This window comes from Rousettus aegyptiacus, unplaced genomic scaffold, assembly GCF_014176215.1.
Source record: "Rousettus aegyptiacus isolate mRouAeg1 unplaced genomic scaffold, mRouAeg1.p scaffold_m13_p_13, whole genome shotgun sequence".
Classification (NCBI taxonomy): Eukaryota; Metazoa; Chordata; class Mammalia; order Chiroptera; family Pteropodidae; genus Rousettus; species Rousettus aegyptiacus.
This window is the reverse complement of record NW_023416288.1, coordinates 43758179-43775442: the sequence shown is the minus strand read 5'-3', so window position 1 is coordinate 43775442 and position 17264 is coordinate 43758179. Positions and strand designations below refer to the sequence as shown.

Genomic DNA, 17264 nt, shown 5'->3' with positions numbered 1-17264 from the left:
TCCACGCGGCAGGGGGGTTAGCTTCCCACCCCAGGGTCGGGGTGACCGCAGAGAAATGCTGGCCAGAAAAGGTCCTTCCCCCTGATTGGGTTGGAAATCTCTTATTTCCTTGCAAATTACAGATCTTTCCCAGAATGTTGTTTCAGAAGAAGAGTGGGTAGAGCAGTGGTCCTCGTAGATAACGACAGAGCGGCCCAGGCAAGGTGACTTGCGTCCCCCACTCAGGACAAGAGCGTCCTCCAGGGGAAGGAGACTCAGGAAGCGGGAGCTGGGGACGGAGGAGGCCGTGTTTTCTGAGCGCGGTGAACCGCGGGACGGCGTGTGGCGAGGCCGCCGAGCCCGGCGCCCGGCAGTGCAGGCGGCCTGCCCCGTGCCCGCTGCCCGTGGGCAGGGACGCGGCCGCCCTCTCCCACGTGGCCCGAGCTCGGCGGCGCCTCCTCGTTCTGATGCGTGCTCCGGTGGCGTGTCCTCCCGTGGCGTGGCTGCGGGAGGTCCTGCGACTGTCTCGCACGTGACGTTGTCTCCCCGGAGGGCTGGTCCTTCGGGGCAGCGAGTGCTTCCGAGTCGCTCCTGGCAACGGGCGTCCTGTCGTTCTGCCGAGTGTGTCTTAGTCGACTGCGTGGAGGAGCGGAGCCGCCGTCCCCACGGCCCTGCGGGCGCTGCAGGCCACGGGGTGCGGCGAAGCCACCCTGAGCGGCCGTAGCAACCTGCCGACGCCGCCTGGCCGTGATGCTTTTCAGCCGTGCGTGGCGGCCAGATGGATTCGAGAGGGACCAATTCAAGCAGCAAGCGAGCAGCCCGGCATGGGGAGCGGCCCTCGGCCTTGTCCTTAGGGGCTGAGTCACGGGGGCCTGTGGGGAACACAAGGCAGACGGTGTGTGTGCTGGGTGGGGACCCGACCCGGCGGAGTGAAGCTCGTCGGCCCCGCCGCACGTAACCCTCACGTCGCCTTGCCGGGAAGGACCTAGGTGGTCAGGGCGTATCCAGGACGAGCCGAGCTGGCCCGACATGGCATTAAACTGCCCGGGAGTAGTAAGCGGCCCGCGGAGCGCGCTGGGCCGTGGGGCGCCGCGCCCCGAGCCTGCGCCACTCCCGCCCGCAGCCGTCCACGCTGCGTCCTCTCCTGGGTCCCCTGCTGGGCGGGGTCAGGTTAAGTCGGGGCGACAGGCAGTCGCACACACAGGGTGGCGTCGAGCTTGCGTCGGGGTTCGAACCCGGTTTCCGGGCCGCGCCCTTTGACGCCACCCCCACTTCAGACCTCGGTGTTCCCCGCGTCTCTGCCGACCCCGCACTGCCCCGTCCTGCCCAGTGTCCGTGGTGGCCGCCGACTGCCCGGATGTGCAAACCCGCCCCGCCTCCGGGGCCACCTCGCGGTCCTGCCCCGCACGGCCCCGCACGGCCCCCCGCACCGCCCCGCGGGGCCCGCATGCCGAGCGCTGACCGGGAAAGCCCGGGAGCTCTGTCTCCGAAGGAAGAGGTCGGAAGCAGCGAAATCACAGCAGAGGCGAAGGATCGAGGGAGGTTTGGCCGGCAGACTTTTGGAAGGGAAGCAGCGTGAGTCATGTCGGCAGGCCTGTGTGTGCAGAGTCCCTGGACGTGAGGAAGCAGCCGTCCCCAGCGGACAGAGCAGGGCACAGAACCCCGGCCAGGGGGGAGGGGCCCGCGAGACGTCTCCAGAAAGGAAACACCAGGCGTGCTCGGTGCACTCGCGTTTACATTTTCGCATAGGGAGATTGTAAACCAAACCCGGCATCCGTCCTCACTTCAGTGAGCTCTGCTCAGCGCCCAGCGTCCAGTGCAGGGATTGAATACTCGGCCACCCCCGGGCCTCGTTCCGTAGGACCTGGCATGGATTCCGATGCATCATCGGATATGTGTAATTCCTCCATCCACGAATGGTTGCTCAGTACGTGTCCATGTGTTTAACATACAGACGGTCAGGGACACTGGCCACCACGACAGAGGGTGTTGCCAGTCACGTAGTAGGTACTCACAAGGGGCCGATTGCCGTGAAGGACCGATGGGTATCGCTTTCTGGTCCAGAGTAGTCGCTCATAGTCCAATGATAGGTCAGGTTCGTTTCTGTTGTACCAGCCATTCAGTTAACCATGAGAAATGGAATGGATTGCCAGCCCCACTAGATAAGATTTTGAACTTTCTGTTGTTGGGACCCTTTTTTGGACAACACCCTCTAACAATGGAAAGGGATAGCTTGTATTTCAGGATGTTAATGCATCTCGAATTCCAGCACAACTCATCATTCTGCTGCGTCCATCTAAACGTAGGCGTCCTGGGAGGGACGGGCCGGGAGGAATAGTTTGCCCAGGCAGAAAGAGGTTGCAGCGGTTTGGCTGCCATGAACGCTGCCACGGTAAGGCCTCCGTGGCAGACGTGTTCAGAGGGATCTGCGGTCTGCGAAGCGCCTCCGTGCCCACAATGTCATTGTCACTCACGAGCGCCACGAGAGACGTCGAGGTGGTCCCACTTTATCCAGTGAGAGCACAGAGGCCCAGACAGTCCAGATAACAGGCTGCAGATGACCTCAGAAGGGCACCGTCTCGGTCTTCACACTGATAGGTAGGTGTCTGACACTGTCGCTGGGAACAGCCCCTCACAGAACTGGCCTTTCTGGATTCAGACACAGCCGCTAACGTGCAAAAGAGTGGACACAGTGTGCCAAGGTACCGTGTCTCTGCTTGGTACGTTCTTTAAAAATCATGAACATGGCTTGAGATTATTTTAATCCCAAGGAGGAGAATCTCGGGGCTGGAAATCAACCAGTTTTGGCGTTCTGTTCCCTAACTCAAAAATAAAAGAGATGTTATGTTAAAGTCTCCTGCTTATTAACTTAATTAGGGTTGCTTCAGTTCGCAGCTGGGTCGGACACGCCGAAGCTTGGCATGTTTAGTCCGGGAGGCAGATTGCAACGCACATGGCAAACTGTCAAGTATTTAAGAGGACGTTGGAGTCTTACATGTGCATTTCCAAGTTGCAGTGTAGGTTCGAATTCAGTTTGACCACTATCTGGATGCCTGCGAGCTGAGAAGTATTTATTAGTGATGAAGTCAAATAGGGTAGAGAACTACTGACAAAAAGTATAACGTTTTGGAAAATGAAGGAAAACCCTCACGTTTGTAATGAGGCCTTTCCCACTCCGCGAAGCCTTGGATTCGACCCACGGCGAAAATTTAAATGCTACTTTGTCTTTAATTTTATCCTGTTCCTAATTCTTCCATTATGACTCACCCATAGATTTTCCTACTTTTCTATTGTCACAAACCCGTGTGGCTTAAATGACTAGTCTGATGTTGTGATCACAATAGCGTTTTTCTATTGGATAAATTCACTCCATGTTCCCCAAAACCAATGTAAAAGTGGATTTATAGATCAGGAAACCATCTCTGCGTGATGCGTGGTGTTTTTCAAGAGCTGCCACATGCAACTATTTTGTGTATGGTACGTCATTGCTTGTCAATTATTTCTAATTTTTAAAGCACTTTCACAAAGGCTTTTATCATGAATAATGCAAAACTTTGAGGGTCTTACTAGTTGTATGTGGTCTTTTTTACCTTTCATTTCTTTTTAAGTGTATTTTATTAAAATATTTTTCTTTTTCCCTTGTTCAATACAGATTTTGGTAAATTTTCTCCAGTTTTTTTTTTTATTATTATTATAAAATAATGTATGGTCACTATAGAAATTTTGAAAAATGCAGAAATAATAAGAAAGAAATAAGAAAAACACCCAGAACCCCGCTATTCATAAAATATTGTTAACAAGTCAGCGTATTTTCTTCCTGTCGTATTTCTGTGCATTTCAGCATGGCGGAGATGCATATACATGCACGTTTTGAAATTACCACCACGATACAATTTGAGGAAGGCAAACGGAATGGTAAGGCCTGATACACTGACACCTCTGAGTATCTTTCCCTATAATATTTTTACATCTATCATGTAAACACCAGGTTCCTTGAGAGTTCCTTAAACTCTTTCAGCCTGAAGGTGGGAACAAAAAAAATTCTTCGCCTCTGCCTTTTAAAGCTTAATCAACCACATTCCCCAGAACGGAAAGATCTGACAACGAGCCACCAGAAAGTGGTAAGGATTGACATGCCCCGAGACGTCCCGCCTCCTCCTCCATCAGACACATGGGGACAAGAAAGGCAAAGGGCCCTGCGTGAACTCATCCGAGACTTGGCCGCTCACTGCCTTCACGTCTGAAATGCAAATGCGAGCACACGTCACGGCAGGGAGTCCAGCGGGGCGCAGGCACACGTGTCCGGAGTCCACCTGTCCCCACCATACGTACGAACAAACCAAGACTGTTAGGTATATTTTTATAAAGAAAGAACAATTTTAAGTAGTGATCAATGCCAAGGAAAAAAACACAGGGTAATGTGATAGGATGTCATGGTAACTACTCAAGCTAACCAGGCTCCTGAAGCGCGGACCGTTGAGTGGCACTCTCCGTGATTAGTGGGGCACAGGGACGCGAAGGTCTGGGACACGTGGAAGAGAATTCCAGGGGAAACACGTGCGAAGTGGGCGAGAACCGGGACCCGGGGGTGCGGCCGGGGCAGTGAGGGGTGCCGAGAGGAGCCGGATCTGCTCGGTGACGTGATTTCTGCGTCAAAACGAGGTGCTCTATGGACAATGGGGTGCGGACGAAGAGAGTAGAGACAACTTCGGAGGCCAGGGGAGAGATTTCCAACAGCCCTGACTACTTTGGTGGCCACTGATGTGTAGTTGAGAAAACAACCAATTAAAACAATTATAAATTTACTCAAGCAATTCCAAGTGTCTCAGTGCATTTGGGAAAACCTAGAGAAGCTGTTTTCATGTTGCGTCTTAATCAGTGATACAGATTTGCCCAGGCTTGTCGGCAAAGAGAGGTATATACCCCATAATGACACAGGAAAGCCCAACCTCATAAAAACAAGGTCATTTCAAGACTTAAAGGAGGCAGATTGTTTTTAATTTCGGCTGAGATAAGTTGAGGGGTTTTTGAGAAAAAGAATAACCAGACCATGGTTCAGCCCTAGCAGATAACTTTCCATAAAACATGTGCCTGACTCCGTCACTGCGAGCCAAGCACAACACATCAGCACAGATGAGTCTCAGAAACCTCGCACCGTGGAACCAGCCTCACACAGCAGGGCAAGCCTTTGTCGTCCCATTAACAAAAAGTCTTGAAACAGGCAAGTCTGTTCTCAGTGGAAACCAGTCAGAGCCCTGGTTTATGGGGCTGGGGCAGAGATCGCCTGGGAGGGGGTGCGAGGCGCCGCCTGGGTCCGTGGTGGTGGTCTGTACCGGGAGTTACACGGGGATGCGTGATTGTGGAAACTCGTAGATGCTACGCTTCGGGTGGGTTACCTCATGGTTTGTGGATGCTGCCTCGACGACAACTATAAACTAGTACTGACCCGGAACCGGTGACATGCCAGCGTGAAGTGGTGACATCCGTACCCTCCTGTCAAAGACAAGACGCGCAGACACGCGGCAGAGGGAACAAAGCAGATGCTAGCCTAAGACGCTCGTCGTGCAGGGCCGTCCGCCTTTCTACGCGCCTGTGAATCTTCACAATAAAACGTGAGGAAGGACAGCCGAGGGCTCTGTGGGGCCTGGGCCGGGCCCCGCTGCTCTTGATTCAGTTGCGTTTGTCTTCAGGTTTGCAAGAGACGGAGCAGATCACTAGTGTTTGCTACGGAGCTTGACACGAACAATTTTAATTGTCAAATGTATAACACGGAAGTAATGTTAAATTTCCCTTCAAACAAATTACTTAAACGCCTAATTCTAAACGCACATTTTAATGAGATTCTTCAAGTGCAATGGGTGCTTCCTTCTACTGACACAGTAACTCTGCTTAACACCTGCATCTGAGGAAGGCTGTCTGCGGATCCAAACTCTCCCAGTGCAGACGGTACCCGAGGGCAGGTGTATGTCCACGGACGTCCCCCAGCGTCTGTCCGTGTGCCACCTTGTGTCATGCTGCTGTCCCATTTCTCAGCAGCTCACTTTCATGCAGACTTCAAAACGGCTCTGGGAGGCGAGTGTCGTTTTCACCACGTCTGTGTTCGAGGCGAGCGCGGTGCAGAGAGCTTCGAGGAGTCGTTCGAAGGCACACGGCGCGGGGGTGGCTGACAAAAGCGTTTCCTCGGGTGCATTGAAACGCTCTCGGTCTTTGCAGTTTCATCTTGCGTCTGCCTAACTGGTTCGGGATGTTTATTTTTCAATAATTTTGCTGATTCGCGGGTCTCGCACTTAAATTTTTCTCATCGCTTTGTTTCGTAACGTGAGATATTGGGTATAAAGATGGAACCAAGATGGTACCTTGTTCGTTCAAGAAACCTCAGCCGAGTCGCGCCGATGCTCGCTCCGGGTGTCACCTAGATGTGCTCATGGCCTCCCGGGGATCGGGTGGGGGGGCCTCAGCAGAAACTGCCCGGTCATGGTTTCTTTCGGCATTTTAGTAATAGGATTCACGGTGGCCCCGCCTCAGACCGCATCGGATGACGTTCCAGCCGCTTTCTTCCTCTCAAGAGCAGACATCCTGGGCGGTGGGGCATTTAGGGCGCGCTGCAATTTTTTTAAACTAATTAATTTATTTTTATGGTGGCATTGGTTAACGAAATCCAGTAAGTTTCCGCTGTGCACTTTAACAGGATATATATATATATATATATATATATTTATTTATTTACATCGTGTGTTCACTTCCCATAGTTAGATTTCCTGTCACCACATATTTGACCCCTTTTCCCTCGTCTACCTCCCCGCGCTGCAATTTTTTTTTTTTTGCCATCATTAAGAAATAAATAACAATATTTTGCATGAAGCTTTTTCTGTATTCAGGTCTGTTTCCTCAGATAGGTTTTCCAAAGTGGAGTCGCCGTGACGTGGGATTTAAACGTTTGTTGGCACAAGTTGTTTGGCACATTCCCAAAATGTTTTATGAACATGGGTCTTTTCTTTTTCTGAATTCAAAAGTGATTCGTACTATCGTAAGCGCTGAAGGGTCGTGATGGATGTTCGCAGATCAATGCTCTCGGTGCTCATTTATCACTTTTTGAGTGAATGAATTTTCGAAATTATTTTTTTCTGTAGTAAAACAAGCTCAACTTGTTCTGTTTTTCACTGACACGAGTTACTTTCTCATTGGCTTCATAGTAAAAATTCTTTGGTTCTGCCGAGAGAAACTTAAAAGCTGATATCTTTGCTCATTTACAATGAAAGCGACTATTGTTGTCCCTGCCCTAACCCCCTTCCACCCCCGTATACTGAAGAGACTCTGCTGAAATGTGCTCCAACCTTAAGTCCAGTCGACGCTGGCCGCCTGGCCGGCAGGAAATGAAAGCCATGGCGGATACCCGTGGCTGCCCACACCACGGCCGGCCAGCCAGGCTGAAACTCAGGGGCCGGGGTCTGTCAGCTAGGAAAGCAGTTTTTGTGCCAAGGTGTGCCAGCCACCTGCGAGGTCACGCGGTGTGGTCAGAACCTGTACCTGCCTCGGCGGTGGCATCGTTAAGGGCCCTAGAACTGGGAAACCGGCCTGGCCCCATCGGGGGGACCGGAGCCAACGGTGCACGGCGGACCCGACGTGAGGCCGCAGTCGGAGCAGCGCCCCCTCCCGGGCGGAAGCAGCCCGGGGGTGTCGGGGGGACCCAGCGGCGTGTTGGAAGAGTTACGGGATTGTTCCACCCCCGGGGATGGCAGACGGGGCGCCATCTCGACTCCCATAGTTCCCACGTGAGGGTTCGAATGGCACCACGAAAGGGGAGACGAGGGGGATCCCCGCAGAACGAAAGGCGGGGGGGGGGGTGGCGATGGCCTCACGCGGCGGCGGGGCCGGCGCTTTGGGTCGGTTCCGTGCTGTCTGGACGTGTGTCCGCTGCCCTGGCACCGCATCGCGGGGCGGACAGACCGCGCCCTTCCAGGCAGCTCCCGTGAGGCGGGGCCAAGGCGCCGGGCCGACGGCGTGTGAACTCGGGGAGAGTCCCCGAAGGAAGAGCTCGGTGCTGCCTTTGGCCTGTCTCTGTGCTCAGCCACCTGCGTGGCCGCTCGGGCCTCTGCAGACGGCAAGGACCCGGCCGGGTCTGCATCTCGCCTCCGAAGCCAGAGGCCATATTTCTTCACTCGCATGATAATTTTGGTTCAAAGTATAGTTAGTTCCCTAACGAGCTCCCTGCTTCAAAAGCTCCAGATCTCTTTTTTTTTGGTCACGCTTGCCCGAACATGTCTTTCAAAGGGCTAGGTTTGTAAATATGACTTTATTATAGTCTTCTCCTTTGCTTTCAACTACAGACCACCGAGTGTATTTCCAGAGACTAACCTGTCCCTGAATTGAAACTGTTTTCTTGTATTAAGTCTGATACCTTAAAATGTTACGGAGTTCACTGCACCAAGGTCGTATGGGCTGCAGAGTCTGTGTCGGGCGGGTCCCTACTGTCTCCGTAGCTGAGTGTGTTTCTAAACGTCGGTTTTCAGTTCATTGTTTCCTGAATCTTATATAATTAGGCCTTTGGCTTATTCTTTGAGGCATTAGTTAAGAAGGAAGAGTATTTTTTACTCTCAGGCCAGTTGGGTTTTAACTTACACTCTTCGTCATTGATTTTGGGCTGTACAATGTCGTGGTCGGAAAACGTTGCCTAGTGTAGGTTCCGTTTGGAACTATTCCGTGGACACGCATAATGTGGCATGCTATCTTTTTGCGAAGTAAATAGTTTGTCGTAGAGTTATTAACTCAACGTCGTAATTATGTTATGTGCTTCATGACCTGTGTTTTGTCTCCCAAAGCTCTTGCAGACTATTTTGTCTTAAAGATTTGCATAGAATTTCACCTATTTCCCCTTGAATTTTTACCACTTTGATCCAAGTCCACGCGCTGCAGGATCTGCTCTCCCTTGTTATAAACTGTGCCCCTTATAAACCAGCATTTTTTTTTTTTTTTTGGTCACATTTACCTTTGACCAGAATTAGCACAGGAAGTCGCGGAAGCACCCGAAGTTAGTCGAAGTCTGTGGATATCGTTCTGTTTTAGTTTTGCTGCGCTCCTTGGGGTTTCACGCGATCTCTCTCTCTCTCTCCCTCCCTCCCTCCCAGTTTGCCAAGGCACAAACAACAAGCTCACGCAGCTGGGCTCGTTTGAGGACCACTTCCTGAGCCTGCAGAGGATGCTGAACAACTGCGAGGTGGTCCTTGGGAACCTGGAAATCACCTACATGCGAAGGAACTACGACCTTTCCTTCTTAAAGGTCAGTTCGGCGAATTCAATCTTCTTACCCAAGTATAATAGATGTTCGTCTAAGTAGGTGAAGGCCACGGCAGAATGCACCTGGACGTGTGTTGGCTTCTGCTTCGGCCCTTACAGGTCCTGGGGAACTGCAGAGGCCGGTTTTACGAGACGGCTTCTCTCCCAGGCAGCATCGGGTTATACCAGAATATCAAAGAGGAGGCGAGCCCGGCATTCCTCCCTCGCAGACACCGCTGTGAACCTGTGGCGCCCTGCCACGCCGGCTCCTAATTCTTTCAAAAACCCTGCTTTGTAGCATTTGCCCATTTTCCCGGTGTAAATGCTCCCGCCACAGTTGATCGATTGCCAGCTACCAAGGGTTTAACAACCAGTTCACAACATTCCCGAACGTTTCGCAGTAGCCGAGAGGGAGAGCCGCTCTGAAGGCTTCGGAATTTGGTGGTGGTCGAACTTGGGATTCCATTGGCCCTCTCCCAGGGTTTGGTTTTCTTTTGTTTTGTTTTCAATGAGAAAGCAGGCAAGACAGATACAAAACAGATAACTGAGACATTTCCATGTTGAAGTGAGTGTGTTGAACACCCAGTAAAACGAGAGTCGCAGCATTCCTGACTAGGGCACGTTGCGCCTCGTTGCGGCCGGCTGGCTCCAGGGGCTCCGCGCAGGGCTCCCCGTGAATCCTGGCTCCTCCCATTCCGCAGCCGTGGTCATCACGTGCTTCACACTCGTGGCCGGCACGCACACACTCATGCACGCTTCGGTCAGGTGTCCTGGGCTCTCTGGACCCACTTCCGACCTCGCCTTCTTGAGTCCCTCACGCGGGAAATAACACGTCGACATCTTACCTCCTCAGACCATCCAGGAGGTGGCCGGCTACGTCCTCATCGCCCTCAACGTGGCGGAGACGATCCCGCTGGAAAACCTGCAGATCATCAGGGGCAACGTGCTCTTCGAAAACACGCACGCCTTGTCGGTCCTGTCCAACTACGGGGAAAACAGAACCGGTCTGCGGGAGCTGCCCATGAGAAACCTGCAGGGTGAGAGCGGGCGTGGGGGCACGCCGGGCGCCGAGGGCGCTCGGTCGGGGCTCGGTGTGTGCGCCGAGGTACTCTCCGGGGGTGAGCAGAGGGGGGGGGTGGGGGGGGGGCGCGAGGAGCATTGGGGAGGGGGTGGGAGAAGAGGGCGATGGTCGGGGCTAGGGGGGGAGCAGAGGGCGCTACGGTCGGGGCGAGCGGGTGCGAGGGAGCTGGTAGGGGCTCGGGGGGCGACTGAGGGCGCCCGGTCGGGGCTCGGGGGGCGCCGAGGGCGCCCGGTCGGGGCTCGGGGAGCCCCTCGCGATGCTCGGTTCCACCCAGGGGACACCGAGGCGTCACCTACAGACGCGCTGCGTGCCAGCCGCGCACGAGCCCCGGCAGGCGGACGCTGCGAAGCAGGAGGTGGACCGTGGGATCGGGGGGAGGGTGAGGCCAGGTACCGGCTCTCCCGTGTCCACCTGTTAGGGACGGGCGTTAGAAACCAACCGCGCTGCGGGCCCGTGCTCAGAGTGACGTCGTGACACGGGCGGCCGTGTGTAAGTGAGGACGGGGATGGAGGCGTTCCAGGAGGCGTTTGAATCCTTGCGACGAGGACGCGTATGAGGGTCGAGCGGAAGGAAAAGGGCAGGTCGATAGGAGGTCGATTTTCTCTTTGACTGAGGATGACGGTGGCGGTGCCCGCGCTGTGCCGCAGCCGCGGTGCCAGGCTGAATCACTGGCTTACCGCCGCAGCGCGCCTCTCCCGCGGGTACGACACCGCCGGTTTACGAATGAAGACCCGGGGGTGACGTAACTCTCCTCAGGCCCCAAGCCGGTTACACGATGGCCCGGCCCGGCCACCGAGCCTCTGCCCGCCCCTCGCCCTTCCGCCCAGTCCAGGATTCCTGCGCATAACGCACCGACTTCTGCCGTCGGCATTGGGCTCGTACCGATTCTAATGGATACGCAATTCTCTAATGTGAATTATTCACTATTGATTAAATGCCGTTATTAATCATTAACCCGGCGCCGGTCACAGAGTGAGCAGTCGCGAACCGTGGGCGATGGGGATGAAAGGGGCTCTGCGTTTCCCGTTTCTTATCCGGGCGCCAGGCGCCGAGTCCTCCTCCCGGTGCCCAGGGCGGGCGTGCCGCGAGGCCCCCTCCGCTGTCACAGTCTTTGCTGGCGCCCAGCCCCGTGTCCCGATTGTCACGGTGGCTTTGACATGCCCGTCCTGTGTCTCCCGCTCTGACCTCTCATCGGAGCCTTGTCTGCTTGACTCCGGCTCCCTCCACGTGGCTTCTTTCACGTGACTGTCCTGCCGTCATGCCCGACTCTACAGCGCCACGGCCCGGCCCTTCCCGACCCCCCAGCCCGCCTTCCACGTTCCTCCATTCTCCACCACCCACTGGAGAAGCCGCCCAGCGCCCCAAATCGGGGGCTCTGCCCCGCGTCTGTCTGCCCGGAGCCCGCTCCGTGCACCCCACCCACCCCCAGGCTGCTCCCATGGGTGCCCCACGCCATGTCGTCCTTCCCCGCGGCTCAGAGACCTTCCCGGCGACAGCCTTTCCGAGTTGGAGCCTTGTGCGTGGGGCACACCCGTCCGCCGCCTGTGGGGTGCTGGGCGCTGTTCACGCAGCTGTCCTCGCATTGCGGACTCGTGGCGCCCTTGTGGGGATTAACCCAGGCAGTGCGTGCCAAGCCCCCCGCACAGAGCGGGCGCTGCCGGAGCCGAGGCCGCCACGGCCTGACTGTGCGCCCCGCCGTCTCCCCGCGCCCGTCCGCTCCGGTGAGCCGACGGCCCCAGGCCCCCTTCGCAGGCCCCGCGGCCCTCGCCGCAGGGTCCCGTGCCCTGCAGCAAACGCCGCATCTCCTGTGGTGGGCGCGGCCGCCTCCCCCGGCCCTGGCTCGGCGGTTCCCGATCGCCCCGGACTTTTCGTGGCCTGTCGCGTCTCCCTTCGAGACGACCGTCCAGTCTCTTACGTCCTTCGCATTCCTGCCGTCCGCCCCGTCTCTCCACCCGCGGACAGATTCTTCCTGTTCCCCGTCACCCTCACACCCCTTTCTCCAACGAAAGGCACCTCGCGGCCTCGCCGGCTTCTCCTGCCGTCCCCGACCCGTCCCGTTCGCCCCCCCAGACACTGGCGTCACGCGGTCGTCCCAGGGCAGGTGGCTCCGCCTCCCCGGGACCCACCTGCTCCCCGAACGCCCTGCCCACCAGCGCCGGCATTGCCTTCCTCCCAGCCCGTGTTTCTACGTCCTAATCGTTCGTTCTTCAAAGGTGCAGTTCGGGGAAATGCAGCCTCCCCCGCGGCACCAAACTCCACCCATTTTCCCTCTGCGCCCACGGAGGCCGCGGGGGAGTCGCGTGTGCACACGGGCGCGTCGTTAGCCAACCGCGGCGTGTAAAGAAAGGCGCGCCTGCCTCGCGAGAGCTGCGGGGGGGGGGGGCAGCGGGCGTGCTCAACGGGGTCCCCCTCTCACGCAGAAATCCTGCACGGCGCCGTGCGCTTCAACAACAACCCCGTCCTCTGCAACGTGGAGACCATCCAGTGGCGAGACATCGTGGACAGCGCCTTCCTGAGCAACATGTCGATGGACTTTCAGAGCCGGATGGGCAGCTGTAAGTGTGGCGTCCGCATTCCCGCGGCCCCCAGCGGCCGAGCTGGGGGGCGGAGCCGCAGAGTGAGGAGGGGCGGGGGAGAAGAGCCGGCCGACCTGGAGGCCCGTTGATCTAGAGCAAACAGAAGTGGTCGGCGAAGGGTCCCCCCCCCCCCACTAGAGAGGACCTTGCCCGAGGCAGACTCCGAGCTCGTCGGTTGGCAAACGGGTCCCTCTGTCACGGGAAGACGCGTTTTTATTCTGAGTGGTTCTCATTTATAGACCCATCACATGCTTATAATAGAAATTCGAAAAATACAGGGGAGTGTGGATAAAAAGGGAAAGTAACGTGACAGCTCTGGACGGACACGTCACTTTTAACATTTCTACGTATCGTTTTTGCTCTTTCTTATCTCTTTCTTTCTCTGTCTTGGTCTCTCTGCCTCTCTCATTCTTTTCTTATTTTTCATTTTTAAATGCACAGCCCTGGTCACTTGGGGTTCAGCCTTGCCACCCTCCCTGATTCTAAGAGCAGCATTGCCCTCCGGTCTCTCGCCCCTGGGGGCAATCGTGGAAACAGTCAGTCATGTTAACAGGGCGTCCTGGTTCAAAGCGCTTGGTATATCACCACCGTTCCATTTGAGATCTAAATTCTTCCAGGGACTAAACTCTCCTGACCGAGGGCAAGTCCGGGACACACAGAGATTCTTCCAGGTTGCTGTGTCTTTGCAGAGAGAGGGAGCCAGCCGCGAGGCTGACGGTAACCGATTCGGTGATCAGCCTGTTCTCTATGGACCAGACGCCGTCGTCTTCAGATTTCTCAGTGCTGATTAAAACAAAACGCGGCTACAGAAACGAAACGCTTCTGTGGCCATGGTTCATAGCTGATCACGGTTTATAAAAACCGCAAACTGGGTGGATCGGCGGGGAGCATTTCCAGACGGCAGCTCGCGCATCCGCAGCCGAGGCCTGGGATGAGCGGCGAAGCACGGCCCCCTGTGACCGTCCGCCCTCGTGCCGCGGTCTGCGCTGCTCCGCCTCAGAGCCTGGGGCTTTTTACCCGCAAGACCCGCACCCCGCGGACCGGCGACCCACACAGTCCCTCGCGGGGGCACGCGGCCAGCGGGCAGCGCCCGCGCGGCCTCCGCCGGGTGAGAGACGCCGCGCGTGACTGCGGAAGGTTCTGGCACGTTCTCCCGGCCTGCTTGGACCTGGAATCCGGACCCCTGGGTGCATCTAAAGCTCAGTGTCACGGCCCGCGAGCAGTCGTCCACGATTATGCTGCCTCGTTCCCACAGCTGGGATGTGAATCGAAGCAGCCTTGTCAATCATCTTGCGAGCCCACCAGCTGGACAAACAAGAATCAGCCTCTCCGAGAATCAGCTCGGAGAGGCTGCCGAGACACAGAACGTCCTCCAGAACGTCCCTCTGCTCAGGGGCTCGGGGAGGGTGCGATCCGCTTCTCGCGATTTGTTCCCTTCCGCGAAGATGTGCATTTAACCGTGGCTTGTCTCTTTTAGGCCCGAAGTGTGACCCGAGCTGTCCCAACGGGAGCTGCTGGGGTGCGGGGCAGGAGAACTGCCAGAAACGTAAGTGGGGCGCAGCCACCTCGCCCCCCCATACTCAGCCGCCGTGTCGGGGTTTCCTGCGGAGACTCCAAAAGCATTCCCGGTCGTGAGGCCGGGCGCTCGCGGCCCGGGGGCGACGGTCCTGCGGGCGGTGGGGCGCGGGCTGTCCCTGGCGCTTCGGCCGTCGCAGATCAGGGAGCCACCTGCGTCTCGGCAGCCTCTCCGAACAATGCGTTCGGCGGCTCCTCCAGGGAACGGAAGCCCCGTCCGCCCCGCCTGAGCCGCCGCCCCGCCTTCGGCTCTGCCACGCAGAAGCACGCGCGACTTCTTTCAAGCGGGTTTTTCTGCCGGGGTCCCTCCTAGTGCAGGAGCCTGGATGGCCAGGGAACCCGAGAACACGTCGGCTTAGAAGCTGGCCGGCCGTCCTTAACGGACCGGCGTTCGATGCGACGCCGATGAACACCGCTTCTGGGCAGGCGTTTCCGTTATTCGCGTGTCTTTCTGCATCACCCAAAAACTCAGCGCCAACGAGCGCCTCACATCTAACGGGCCTAACGGTCCACGCCGATCCGCTCAGTTCCCCTAAGCGATTAAAACTGATAGGAGAAGACAGAGGCATAGCCGAGATCAGCCCCGGTGCGGTTCAGCCCGGCGGAGCCTGAGTGGGGGGGACTCGCGGGAGCCTCGGGGTCACCAGGGTCTCCTCTGGCTCGCATCCCCACCGTGCGCACGTGCTCCGCGAGGTCCAGGGGGGGCACCTGCCGTCTCCCCAACTCCGCGAGGTCCAGGGAGGCACCTGCCATCTCCCCGGCCCTGTGAGGTCCCGGGGGGTCACCTGCCGTCTCCCCGACTCCGTGAGGTCCGGGGGAGGCACCTGCCATCTCCCTGACTCCGCGAGGTCCGGGGGGGGGGGCACCTGCCGTCTCCCCGACTCCGCGAGGTCCGGGGGGGGGCACCTGCCGTCCCCCCGGCTCACGCGCGGCCTCCGCCCCTTCCAGTGACCAGGATCCTCTGCGCCCAGCAGTGCTCCAGGCGCTGCCGCGGCCGGTCGCCCAGCGACTGCTGCCACAACCAGTGTGCCGCCGGCTGCACGGGCCCGCGCGAGAGCGACTGCCTGGTAAGCCCCGCATCCCCGCCCCCTGCTCAGGCCCGCGGGCGCCGGGCACGGCCCCGGGCAGCCACGCGGGGGTTCCTCTGGCCCAGGGCTGGGCGGGGTCCCCCTCCCCCGTGCTTGAGACGTGCGGACCAGCACCTGCGGCGGCAGACCCGGCCTCTGCCGGGGAACAGAGACCGTTTCCTGTCCTGCTGGTCCCTGGTGCCGCAGAGGTCGGGGGCCGCTGGCCTAAAAGGCGTAAATGCACGTGGCATTCATAGCTAGGTTCTGGGCACCGAATGGGCCCTAAATACAAGTGATCTACCGCGGGCGTTTGCTGTGGGGAGCAGCCACATCGTCACACCAGTTACCGACTCGCTCGGTTCTCGTCACAAACCCGGGAGCTGCGCGCGGCGTCCCCAGGGAGGGACGGCGCGGCCGGCGGTGCAGGTGACGGGCGGCCCGCCGCGGCGCCGATTCTAAACCGCACGTTGCATCTTCAGCGCGGCGGCCGCGATAGCTGCTCATACTCTTCGCGCATGGTCTCTGGGGCCTGGCGTTGCTTTGGGCTGAGCCCGAGGGCGTTCCGCCTCCTCCTCACACCGCGAATCCCGGGGCCGTGAGCCACGTGGGACAGCCCCCCCCCGTGGGGGCTCCGTTGCCGAGTGTCCCAAGTGTCCCATTCGTACTGTTTTTACACAGGTCTGCCACAAGTTCCGGGACGAAGCCACGTGCAAGGACACCTGCCCGCCGCTCATGCTGTACAACCCGACCACGTACGAGATGGACGTCAACCCGGAGGGCAAATACAGCTTCGGCGCCACCTGCGTGAAGAAGTGCCCCCGTGAGTCTTGGGGGAGGGTCGCGCCACGCTTTCTGGCACCAATTCCTGCTCTGTCCCCGCCCCGGGAGCCTCGAGTCCCCTGCGTCCGCCAGGCTTTGGGCCGGTGTGTTTGCCCCGTCGTCGGCACGTGGCCGGGGGCCCCTCCGAGCGCAGACGAGGGGCAGGCAGCTGTCACAGGCGAAGGACGATGGCCACTGCTCTGCTCGCCAGCGTCCGTCCGGCTGTGGCGGCCGGGACGGGAAGCACACCCGTCGTGCGGGCCCCAGGACGAGGTCCTGGTTCGGTCCACGTACCAGACAGGCATTTAACAGACGTAAGTTAGAGCGAACGTCAGACCTGCCTCCTCCGCGGTCGGGACCCTGGCGAACGCCGCGCCCCGGGGAGCGCCGCCGGCACCTGCTTCCGCGGGGTCTGGTCAGCGTTTGGGCGCAGGCGTTGCACGTTTGAGGTCTGCCGGTGGCCACCGTGTGCTCGGACACGGCACGGAAGTTTTCCAAAAAGAGAAAGCTTAGCATTCTCTACTTAAAAGTTTAGAGCCCACCTTGATTCTAGGAGGGGAGGGTGAGAGCAGCTGCGAGGGGAGGTCGGCCTGACCAGACTCGTGGCGATGAAGAAGGTTTAATTCTGTACAGAAAAGAAAAATGACGCACGCGCAGAATGATAAGCCGCTGAACTAAGATTAAAAGAAAATTTGTCACAGTTATGACACAGATGTCGTCATGGAGAGAGGGCTTAATAGGTCGAGTTTTAAAACCATCAGGAAAAACCCTTAGAACCTAAGAGCACAAAAGCAGAGAGTTCTCAGAAAAAATTTTAAAAATGACCAAAGACCAGTAAATATGTCTGTGGATCTCCAGGAGTTAAAGGCCGCCTCGCTGGGGCAGCCCGGTGGA

General features: G+C 57.6%; 1 protein-coding gene across 2 annotated transcripts in view; it reads left to right on the top strand.

Moving 5' to 3' along the window:
- The window catches only part of EGFR (epidermal growth factor receptor), a 138206-nt gene that overhangs the window by 82432 nt on the left and 38510 nt on the right, over nucleotides 1-17264 (top strand). For both annotated transcript variants that reach the window (XM_036230509.1, XM_036230508.1), the window contains exons 2-7: nucleotides 9105-9256; nucleotides 10106-10289; nucleotides 12754-12888; nucleotides 14387-14455; nucleotides 15433-15551; nucleotides 16230-16371. In XM_036230509.1, the coding sequence (XP_036086402.1) occupies nucleotides 9105-9256; nucleotides 10106-10289; nucleotides 12754-12888; nucleotides 14387-14455; nucleotides 15433-15551; nucleotides 16230-16371 (801 nt within the window). The remainder of the gene's footprint in view (nucleotides 1-9104; nucleotides 9257-10105; nucleotides 10290-12753; nucleotides 12889-14386; nucleotides 14456-15432; nucleotides 15552-16229; nucleotides 16372-17264) is intronic.